The sequence below is a fragment of the Alligator sinensis genome, unplaced genomic scaffold (assembly GCF_000455745.1).
Source record: "Alligator sinensis unplaced genomic scaffold, ASM45574v1 scaffold546_1, whole genome shotgun sequence".
Classification (NCBI taxonomy): Eukaryota; Metazoa; Chordata; order Crocodylia; family Alligatoridae; genus Alligator; species Alligator sinensis.
The window spans coordinates 2141735-2153661 of record NW_005842061.1 but is presented as its reverse complement, the minus strand read 5'-3'; the positions used below and the strand labels follow the sequence as shown (position 1 = coordinate 2153661).

Sequence of the window (11927 nt, the reverse complement as noted above, 5' to 3'; positions counted from 1 at the left end):
ATGCCTTCCAGTTTTCTGTGCTGACAGCAGGGCATGGGGCACAGGGCTGTAGCCTGGCTGGACGCAGGGCGTGGCAGCAGTATGAAATCTGTGCCAGCAGTGGGATGTGGGGCTATAGCTTAGCTGGACCGAACTGTCTGGAGCTGCACCCTCCCCATGTCAGGACTTATGCATAGCCTGTCTCTCGTACCCAGTGGAAAACTAGTTTTGAGGGAGTCAGCAGCTATTACCTTCAGTAATTATGTATGTGGGGTTGTGCTGACAGACTAGTTGAAATTTTGTTGTACCAGTGATAGAAGCTATTTCATAGACAGTACATTTTGACTGGGTTTTATTGAAATACCATTCATTTTCAGCAAACTTTAACTGACTTTGTTTTGTATCTCATTATTCAGTCCCATTAACAGAGAGATTTCAGTCATCTGATATTGCCTTCAAGTGGCATAAGGCCTGTCTCAGACCCTCGGAAGGTTGTCAAATGGCAATATGCCTGCTGTCAGCTAATGTTACTGTAATTTTATCATTTGATACTAAAGCTTGCACTTTTAAAATATATCTATTTTGTAGAAGCAAAGAAGGTTTGAATAAAGCCAAAGAAATTTTGACACGCCTTGGTGTAGAGCCATCCCATGAAGATTGCATTGCTGTCCATCATGTTTGTACAATCGTTTCATTTCGTTCTGCAAATCTGGTTGCTTGTACCTTGGGTGCAATTCTGAATCAACTACGTGACAATAAAGGAGTACCCAGGCTGCGTACCACAGTGGGGGTAGATGGTTCCCTTTACAAGATGCATCCACAGTAAGTCCTGCTGTTCCTATAATTAATACTTGGCACCTGTTAGGACTCATCTTTTGCAAAGGTCAGACATGAAATATCAAGCCATCATTTTAAGAGGTGGTCTCAAGTTGAGTTACGTAAACAGAAGATGTGTGTGTGTGTGTGTGTGTGTGTGTGTGTGTAAAAATTGAGCTCATCAAACAGCTTTAATAGAGGAGAGAAAAATATATTGCCTTTAACTGTTGAAATAGGCAGGGACTTTAGGAGAAAAGCAAAGGAAATTAGGCATTCAAGTCTCATTAAAGTTAATTGGGATTTGGACATCTAAGTTCCTTAAGCATTTCTGATAGTTTCAGAGGACAAGTTACTTGAACAAAAGCAATTAATATTCCAGGACTATAATTTTGTACCTGTGGGCTACACTCTGAGAAGATCTATTTGTTGTTTTTTTTTTTCTGTTTAAACTGAATTAAAAAAAAAAATATTTGATTACCTTATTCCTTTAGTTTTCTTGCTTAGACCTGGAACTTAGAAGTAACAATTTACTGTCTTCATTCTCTTGTTCTTTTTTAAAAGCAGCTGGAAGTACCTGTAGTTATAGCTCTCTATTTGGAGAAGTTAACAACTTCAGATAGTGCATAGTAGAGAGAAACACAGATTAAAACTGGGTATTTAGAGCTATTTAGGAAAGGATATTTTCCATAGAAATTAAACAAAGTAAAGAAACAGGAATATTTAGCTTGTTCGCTGTTTTATGGAAAATTGTTGGCATTTTATTGAAAAAAGGATTTTTTCTTAGTTGAACAACTGAAAATGCAGTACATTTTAGAAGAAATTAAAATTGTCCAGGACAAGTGTGTCTTGGAAAAAGACTGTTATCTTGACAAGTTCTTTTAGATATAAACTATCTAACATGGATCTATGGCTTACTTATTTTGGCTTTTTTCATTTATAAATTTAGGGAAAAAAAAAAGACTGTTGAAGTATACTGTGAAACCAGGTAGGAGGACCCTTTAGTCGCAGGGGAGGTGCCAATACTGGCTTTCAAAGAAGCAGTTATTCAGATAGGCCTTGCTGTGCCATGTTAGGCACGTGATATTCTGAATGTCTGGGTGTGATTGTCTTAGGTTTTTATTTAAATTCTTCATTCCGTCTCTGGGATGAAACGCTTCAAGTTGGCAATTAGTGGAACACCAAACTGCTTTAGCTTGTGTGATACAAAAAAGGCAAAGCCCAAGAAAGTTTGGAAGTGGTACATATTAGGTTGGGACACCTGCAAGGAAAAGTCATTTGTACTGCAGAAAGCAGGGATTGACTTTCCTTACTTTGAAACTTGCACTTTTAACCTCCAACACTTTTTGTGGCTGGTGATGACTAGGGTAGATTTTTGAAGTGATCTGTTTTAAAAGAGAGGTTACTGTTTTTATGATCTCTTCTTCATAGATATGCCCGACGCTTGCACAAAACAACAAGGCGCTTAGTTCCTGACTCTGATGTGCGATTCCTCCTGTCTGAGAGTGGCAGTGGAAAGGGTGCTGCAATGGTCACAGCAGTGGCTTACAGGTTGGCTGAGCAGCACAGGCTGATAGCTGAAACTCTGGCTGAATTCAAGCTTACTCACGAACAGCTATTGCAGGTTAAGAAGAGGATGCGAATGGAAATGGAAGCTGGAATGAAGAAGAAAACTCATGATAGTGCAAAAGTGAAAATGCTGCCCACATTTGTCCGCAGCACACCAGATGGAACAGGTAGCTTTTATTATAGTTGAAGGAAGAAAAGCATATTAAATACACAGCAAGCTGCGCTCTGGGCAGGTGGAACATGGGTGAGGCAGGGAAACCAAAAATATAAACCAGGAGATGAATTGCTAGTTTGTATATTTGAGGATTAAACACCATTAATGGATTAGTGTCCACAGTAAACATAATTCTCCAAAAAAAAAAAAAAGCCTGTCAAAAGAAGAAAATTCTGAGTTAAGGCTCTGATGGAACATACATGTGTTTCCATTAGCATGGCAGTTGTGAATCTATTCATATGTGTAAAGATAGCTCTTTGATTATGCTTTTCATATTTGCAGGCACTTTTTCCTTCATATAGGGTCTGATTCAACCTTATAAAGTTAGAGTTTTTTCCATCATCTTCAGTGAGCTTTGGATACAAGTCCCGTAGCAACTGATTCCCTTTTCCTGTCTGCTACACAGCAGTTGATAACTACCTCAGAAGATGCCACATGTCTTCTGTCATTTGTAAGCAGCAAAGAAAGACATTGCCACCTCCTTTTTCTTTCTAAGCATCCATTATTCATGGATTGTTAGGGGCTGGAAGGGACCTCGCAGATCATCGGGTCCAGCCCCCCGGCTCTAGGCAGGAAGATAACTGGGGTCAAGCGACCCCAGCGAGGTGACTGTCCGGTCTCCTTTTGAAAACCACCAGGGTAGGTGACTGCACCACCTCTCGAGGGAGTTTATTCCACAGTGTGAAGGAGTTTTTTCTTGGTATTAAGCCTGAAGCGGTCTTCCAGGAGTTTGTATCCATTGGTTCTGGTCTTCCCCAGGGGTGACCTAGTGAACGGTTGTTCACCAAGCTCCTCATGCACTCCCCTGATATAAGGATAAGCCACTATCAAGTCCCCTCTCAACCTTCTCTTCTTTAGGCTAGAGGCCCAGGTCCCTCAGCCTTTCCTCGTATGGCTTGCCTTGCAAGTCCCTGATCATACAGGTGGCTCTTTTCTGGACCCTCTCAAGTTTTTCCACATCCTTATCTAATTCAGTGGGCTTTAGGTGACCTCCTGCTGCAGTTGCAGAAGTAGGAATGCTAGCACCATCTGCTGGTGTACCGGAGAATTACTCACTTTCTTAGAGACTATAGTTCAGTATAGTACATGCGGTGCAAAGACTATCTATCGGGTCTCCTCCTTTCTGAAGGAGCAACTACACGTGAATGTATTTTTTTCTGCTCTTTTCAGTAAGCAGATAGAAGCCTTGGAGTAAACATGAGAAACCCTTAAATCCTTCAGATCCCTGTGAGAGACCTTTCTACATGCTTTAACTTGCTGCGAAAATGAAAAAATGGATATCTTGGTTCGTACATTTTTATGTTTCTAAGTTTATATTCATACACTGTTACAGAGAATGGAGACTTCCTGGCTCTTGATCTTGGAGGAACAAACTTTAGAGTTTTGCTTGTGAAGATACGTAGTGGTAAAAGGAGAACAGTTGAAATGCACAATAAAATATATGCCATCCCTGTAGAAGTCATGCTGGGTACTGGTGAAGAGGTGAGCACTTTATATATATTGTTTTCATTCTTATTGATTTCTGAAGAAATGCATAATATGTTCGATAGACATGACGACTTATATATATGTTTCTCTCTTAGCTGTTTGATCACATAGTTGCCTGCATCTCGGACTTCCTGGATTATATGGGAATAAAAGGTGCACGCCTTCCCCTTGGATTTACATTTTCCTTCCCTTGCAAACAGACAAGTTTAGATGCTGTAAGTTGGGTAATATCTTGCATCTTCTAAATCTGTTTTTGTACTTTTGTGCCTGATTCTTCACCTTCATTTGGGCTTTGCAGCAGTTACTGACATGAGCAGTTGGATTAAAGATTGCAGAGGGACAGTTTGTGCAAGTAGGACTGAGCCTGAGGCAAAGGTTCAAGAATTAAGTTCCCTAAATGTAGTATTGACTACTAGTAGACTGATGTTTCTCAGATCAGTAACATTTTCTGCCACTATTTTGTTTAGAATTTGATGTCTAATACATGTTGTTACATTCTTTGTAGCATCATTCCTTTCCCATAATGTGGTTTGTATTGACTAAGATCATAGCATTTTCAAAAAAATAGTTCCTTAATTAGATGTCAATTAGGTGTTTTTACATTTAAAAACAAAGGGCATTTTACACGTGCTCTGGGAGGCATGGGGGCTGCTTTAATTAGCGAACCATGATAATTAAAAATACCCAAGCGTCACATGCATCAGCATTGCCACGCTGAAAAATGGCGGTGGGGCGCTTTGAACTAAAGTTCATCGAACAAGCTTTAGTTCAAAGTGCCCTGTTGGGCAAAGTTCTGGGATGCAGATGCACATGATGCTAGAGTCTGCTGGAGCACATTAAGTTCTGTGCTCCAGCAGACTCGGTTAATCAAGTCTGCTCTGATCTGCTGGATTTCCAGAGTGGTGAAGCAGGCTACCTGCACGTGCATAGGAGCTCAAAGCTGTAACATGGTGATCTCAACCACCATTTCTGCGCAGAGGCTGAACCACAAATCATATCAGGGAATAGACACCATGACACTTAAACATGACTGGGATGTAGTATACAATGTCCTGTAAAAGATTGTGGTATACTCCTGTGCTAACATGTATCCTCTTTGAATACTGGAGTTCTTTCTTATGTTTATTGTTTCATATCTGGTGTTCACAGCAGTATAGTCAAATAACTGGGTTCTAATCCATAAATATACATGCGTGGAAACAGCACAGACAGCTCTATATAAGGTAGCATTACAGCCCTTGGCATTTTGTTTAATAAAACATTGTAATCAATTCACTCTTTTGTGGCATAGGACTTGTGGAGTGGATATAAACAGGTGCATGATAACTCTGTTACCATTTACCAAATTCCTAGAGTTTCCCTTTTAGTGAACATGATGCTTTTGCTTTTCCCCCCTTTATTAGGCATCTAGTGTCTTTGATTTTTAGTGTTACTTAAAATGAAATGTTTATGCTTTTGTCCTGTAAGTTTAAGTGAAGGTTTCAACATATACTGACATGTATGTGCTTGACCATACGCTATTTTTCAAAACCATCTTTAAAAGACTCTTGGTTTAGTGGAAGGTATGCTTGGAAATTTAATGATGAAGGTTTTTGTTTTTCTTTTTTAAGGGTATCCTCCTCAACTGGACCAAGGGTTTTAAAGCTACAGACTGTGAAGGAGAAGATGTTGTATATTTGCTCAGGGAAGGAATTAAACGGAGAGAGGTGATTTCCCCCCCCCCAATATTTATTTGGATATATCTGTTGACTTGGTTTTGTATTATGGAATTTGTAGGCCTATAGTGTTCTGTCAGTGGTGAGCTTGGCTGCATCTCCTTTACCTAAAGAACCTTGTCTGCTGTGCTTCCTTGGCATTTTCCATTGCACAAATGGTGCACATTTTACAAGAGGGCCAGTAATTATGCAAAAGAGGGAGACCAGTCAAAAGAAGCCACTTCCTTCTCTATGTTTAGCTGCTTTATTGAATGGGACATCTGAAGTCATATTGACTGAGTGATTGAAACATGCTCAGTACAGATGGAATCTTCAGACAGTTTATCAGTCAAGCTCTTAAAAGGTATCTGCTGGGCATGTGCAAACTGTCATTTTTCAGAGACTGGGTCAAATTTAGGTGAATTTGCTTCAGGATGAAAATTTTTATCATCAGTTTCCCTCGCCACATTTCAGGTCTGTTCCCAAGCGTGGAGGCACTAGTGCTTCTCAACTGAATGATGGAATTATTTTATTGTGGGTCAAACTCTATGTGTTCCTCTAATCATAGTCTGAGAAATGGCTGAATTTTATTACCCTAAACTTCGGCAAAGTTTGTTTTTTGTATTTAAGGAGCTAAAATCAGCATCTTCTAATGGACAGTGTTGGGTAACCCAAGTACAGATATCGCTACCTTAGCTGCTTATGGTGTGTGTATTCCCTCTGCCTTTGCAATTCCCTCTGAGTGATTCCATCTATCTTTGTAAGAAACTGGTACTTAAAATGTACCCTACCTTAAATCAGTAATATAGTTGTATTAATAGTCTAATTTTATGGTATGCTAGTAAGTTGACCTACCCACCTGAAGGTTATTTTTTAACTTAATATTTAAGTTCAAGTAATTGTCTAAACCAGTGGTGTTCAACCTTTCTGCCTGGCAGGCTGGATCCAGCTGGTGTTGGTACTTGGGTGGGCATGGTAGGCACCATCTGACTGGTCAGAGGGGGGCAGGGAGCAGGCCAGCCCCAATGTAGTCCCTCAGAGGAAAGGAGCTTGACCTGGCCCTGTGGAGAGGGAAGGTGGCATGGCCAGGCCTCAGCTCAGCCCTGTGGAGAGGGAGGAGGGTATGGCCAGGCCACAGTCCCAAGAGGGCCCCACATGGGGGAAGGGAGTGGGGCCCAGCCCTTATCCAAACATGTGGGGTGGGGTGGGGAGAGCATGCTTGGCTTGGCCCTGCAGGTGAAGGGAGCATAGCTTGGCTCCAGCCAGCTGCACAGGGATTGGGGTTTGGGGATTTGGCAGGGAGGAGGGGGGCCATATGAATGGCCACCACTCTCCCCTACCAAATACCCTGACCTGTGGGGAGCCCAATGGGCCAGATGTGATGGCTCCACAGGCCAAATTTGGCCCACAGGCTGGAGGTTGAGCACCTCTGGTCTAAACTGTTTATGTGTATTTAAACTCAGTACATTTTAGACAGGTGGCTAATTCTTTTCAGCCTTGTAATCATTGGCATGATATATTGCAAACAAAGCAATATTTATTTTGAAGAATTATTGTTTTTTCTTTAAAGGAATTTGACTTGGATGTTGTTGCAGTGGTCAATGATACAGTTGGCACTATGATGACTTGTGCGTATGAAGATCCAAACTGTGAGATTGGACTTATTGTGGGTATGTATTAGAGTTGTTTTACATTTTGATTTCACATATGCACCACCTTATAAACAAATGCATATAATGTTGAGTTGATGCAGTTAGGGTGTGTAATTTGATGAGTTTCATCTAATTAATATAGTTAACAAACCTTGCTCAGTTTTGTTGAGTTATGTCAAGTCTGGCTAATTTTGTGTGATAAATAGGAATAATAATTTCTTGTGAGAAGTGTCAATTGATTCAGTCAACAACTCTAGAAGTTAGATTTGGATATATGTTATTAATGGGAAAACATGCTTTTTTTTTCCCCCCCTCCCCTTTACTGTTTTTCCAATTTCATTTTAATGCAGAAAGCAGAGGTGAAATAGTGCTAGATGAATAGATAGCCCCCCCCCCCTTGGACAATTCTTATAAGTTAAGAATTAAAATCTGTAAATGTTTGTTTTTTTTCTTAGCTTATTCATTAATATGATTTTAGTTCTTAGTTTAATATTAAAAACCTGAGAAATCTAAACAAGTCCTAGCTATATTAGCTCAAAAAATTATTCTTTTTCTCAGAATGAATGAAACTGGGTACACACAAAATTATCAGCTCTTTACTGTTTAGCTTATTTAATAACATGTATCCCTGATACACTACTGGGATGGCCCACCACTTGGTTGGCTTATGTGGTCTGCCCAGAATAAACTTGTTAAACAAAGTATACCAGTTCCTAGGAGGTATATATTATGCAGCTTCAGTAAATAAAGTTCAGTGCACTGTGCCTCTCATGCAAGCAGTACAACAGCTGAAATAGTTCCACAGGAGATGCTAGCAGTGTCGGTAGGAATAGGAAATGCTACCTTAGGGTTGTAAGTGGAGGTATGCGAAGTCCAAAAGCACTTTATTTGCATCTGCACCTTGGATATATAGAAGGCCAGATGTCAAAAAGATTTTCCCAGGCAGAGAGGGAAATGGCAGTTGCAATCCTACACAGAATTTTGTTTTAAATTGCAGAACTGAATCTCATTATAATGAAAATTTATGTTAAAATTCCAGATGTTCTACACTCAGGATTTGGCAAAAAAATAAAAAATTAGTTCCACAGTTTGAGTGCAAATTTGTATCTAAGCTCCAAACCATGATCTAGGTTGGGGTTGGAGGACAAGATTGCCAGGAGAAAGGGTAGCATGTCCTTGGAGTGTTAAAAGTCTATGTCCTATCTCAGGACTTCTACATTCTATGGTCTGCTGCAGAGGTGTCAATGACTTGGCCCATGGAGCTGTTTCACCCAGCCCATGGAACTCCTAGGGGGCCGTGGTGAGCGGGAACAGCACATAATTCAGGGTTGTGGTGAGCGGGAACACTTGCTGCTGAATTCTTAAGTATGAAGCCCTGGTGGAGATGCACGACAGCAGGGTGGGAACAAGCAACAGCTGCAGGAACTCCTGTGCTGCCACCACTGTTCACTTCATTGCTGCTGCTGGGTCCATATCCAGCCTATGATGAGCCCTGCGGTCTGGATCTGGGCATGGGGGGCTGGTCCAGTTTGATACCTTCTTGTCTACTCCATTGAGCCCTACAGAAGTTCCAGCAGATGAGATTAAATGGATGCCCACTATCCATTAACAGTAGGAAACTATCCAGTTGTGCTATTAAATCTGTTTCCGTTGCTTGTCCTGCCCTGAGTTTAGATTGTACTAGATCTAAAATACTATCTTCAGATAGATACAGACTTACAGTTGGCTTCTACATAGCTTCTCTGGCAGCTTCCTCAGGAATGCAGGCTGTGATTATTGGCTGGTAGGGGACTAGAATTGCTATGCAAGTGTTTGGGCAAACTGTTAACATAATGTGATTTACTGGTTCCATCTGTGTTCTGTATTCATACACCCCCATTAGCCCCTTAGAATGGTTTTTCAGTCCAAGTCATTTTGTACTTCTGTAGTTTTATTTTAAACATTTTAAAGTATGAAAAATGGCCAAGTATCTGATTTCATGGGTGTAAATCCTTGCATATGGCTTGTGTGCTGAACCTTCTTTTCTACTGTAGTGGAACTTCCTTGTTCTCAGGTCATTAACGTACAGATGTAGTAGTTCTCTGAAAACACTGTGGCCTGTTTCTACTGCTCAGAAAAGAGGCAGTCCCTAGTATGTGCTCTACCATGCCTCCTTTTGGCATTATCCTCTGCAGTTCCTTCAGGCACAGCATGGGGAGCATCCCCCCTCCTTGCTTTACTAGCAAGAGTAGAAAATAGCTCCACCTTTTTACAAATGTTGAAAAGATATTGTTACGTTATGAAATGAGTTCATTTCATATTAAATGCAGGTAGAAAGCTCTAAAACTTGTTGTCTGGTATTTTAAAAACAATTTATTCATTTCAGGAACTGGCAGCAATGCATGTTACATGGAGGAAATGAGGAATATAGAGATGGTGGAGGGAGATCAAGGAAGAATGTGTGTGAACATGGAATGGGGTGCGTTTGGAGACAATGGATGCCTGGATGACATCAGGACAATTTATGACAAAGCTGTTGATGATTATTCATTAAATGCTGGAAAACAAAGGTATTTTATATTGAATTATAGCAGAAAATATGCACAGGTTTATGGGATATTGCTGGGCTAAGAATAAATAATGTTGTCCAAGTTGCTCTTTTGAGGCAATGTAATTAAGCTTTTCTTTATTAAGAGAAGGATGAATTAAAAGGGCCTTAGGGCATGTCTTCTGCACCACAGTGGATGTGTGCCCCAACCCACATGAGCTCTCAGCGAGCCCTGTCTATCTGTTCACATAGGCATACTTTTAAACCCAGGACCATTGGCAAAACCACTCCAGGATCCTTCTCTCAGGCACTTGCTCTCAAGCGTGCTGGACAATGAGGTCTTGGGACTGACTACAGAGAGGTGGCCTGGAGTGCTTCACAGATTAATTTCTGGTTTTGGAGTGTGCCTGTGGGAGTATGAGGGTGGCTGGGGCATGTGCATCAGTGGCCCAACCAGTTCATGTCTCCAATACACTGTAGTCATGCCTTCACTCTCCTATTGGATAGTCCATGTTTGTGTTTCCCATGTGGGTGACCTTTTCCTTCTATCCCTGGGTAAAGTGGTTGTGACCTTTCTCTCTCTAGTGTGATCTCTGCTTTGGTCATCCATATGTTTGTCACCGTCAGGCTGTTGTATTGCAGTGCACTTTGCTTGGGAGTGGCTGGCTTTTAAAGACGGCCTGAAAGTTTAATCTGGTGCAGAATGCAGCTCCCGGCTTTGGCAATGAGGTTAAAAGCATAGAACATATGCTCAGAACTCTGCACTGGCCCCTTACTTGCTACCAGTTCAAATATATCAAGGTTTTAGTGAGAACTTTTGGAGCCCTGCTAAGGTGCCTTTAATTAGTTGAGACTTATTTTTGTTCTGGGCAATTTGCTAGATGTTATGCTTTCAAAATTGTGTATAGAAACACAGATTCCATGACGATGAGTGTAATAAACAGGTTTGTGTAGCATAAATAGATTATGTATAAAGATGTTTGGAGTGTGAGACATCAGAGGGACTACTTGAAAACTTCTAAAATGTGAGGGCACAGCTTGGAGCCCCTCCCATATGAAGAAACTTTGCTATGATGGTAGAATAAACTACCATCATGAGTAATGGAAATTGCAACCAGAAGTATATTATATAAAGAGGAGATAGGCACTTCAGGAAAAGGACATTTATAGGGTACAAAAATGCTACCTACAGTTCACAGATTTAAATGGATTCCATGGCCAGTTTCCAATGTGAAAAGTTACTTTGTACTCAGATTGTATTGGGGGCCAGCAGAACCTCAATTTAGTGGTTTTTTTTTTTTTTTAATCACTAATGATAGTGCATCACAAAATGTACTTTTTAATTAATTAAAACATGCTAGTTTTAATTATTTCGGATTGTATAAGAGTAAATATGCATTTAGAAATGTGCATAGTCTCCAAATTGAGTGGCTCGTGTGTGTGTGTGTGTGTGTGTGTGTGTGTGTGTGTGTATATAAAAAAAAAGATGCTGCAAATAAAGAGGTATGTGGGTGAACCTCTGTTTTTAAGAAGTCTTAGTTATGAGATCTAAACTTGACATTTTTTCTTTTATAATATTGATGAGAAGGTGAGAATCAACTGCTAGTTTTTGTGCACCAAATACAGGTTTGCAGAAGAATAAAGTGTGAGTGAACAAAATTCAAAGACATTGGTAATTGCCTAGTAGCTGAAATGGTTGAAAGAGATCACATTAATAGCTCGGTAATAGTCAAGAGAATTATCAGGAATTGTAATACTCAACTCGGGGTGCCAAATTGACAGCCAGTTTGAGGAGCTGGATAAGGAGAGGTTGGGGAAACACAAACTTCAGTAATATCACTACTGCACTGTTTGTACACACATAACATCCTTGCATTTCGGTAGCTCAGATTGAATTGCACACAATTAAGCGAGGATATTCATAGATGCTAGGGTCGGAAGGGACCTCAATAGATCATCGAGTCCGACCCCCTGCATAGGCAGGAAAGAGT

General features: G+C 40.6%; 1 protein-coding gene across 1 annotated transcript in view; it reads left to right on the top strand.

The window, feature by feature from the left end:
- The window catches only part of HK1 (hexokinase 1), a 132289-nt gene that overhangs the window by 110079 nt on the left and 10283 nt on the right, over nt 1–11927 (top strand). Inside the window, exons 10-16 of the mRNA XM_006023136.3 lie at nt 568–801; nt 2224–2528; nt 3909–4057; nt 4159–4278; nt 5674–5769; nt 7328–7427; nt 9775–9958. Coding sequence (XP_006023198.2) covers nt 568–801; nt 2224–2528; nt 3909–4057; nt 4159–4278; nt 5674–5769; nt 7328–7427; nt 9775–9958 — 1188 coding nt within the window. The remainder of the gene's footprint in view (nt 1–567; nt 802–2223; nt 2529–3908; nt 4058–4158; nt 4279–5673; nt 5770–7327; nt 7428–9774; nt 9959–11927) is intronic.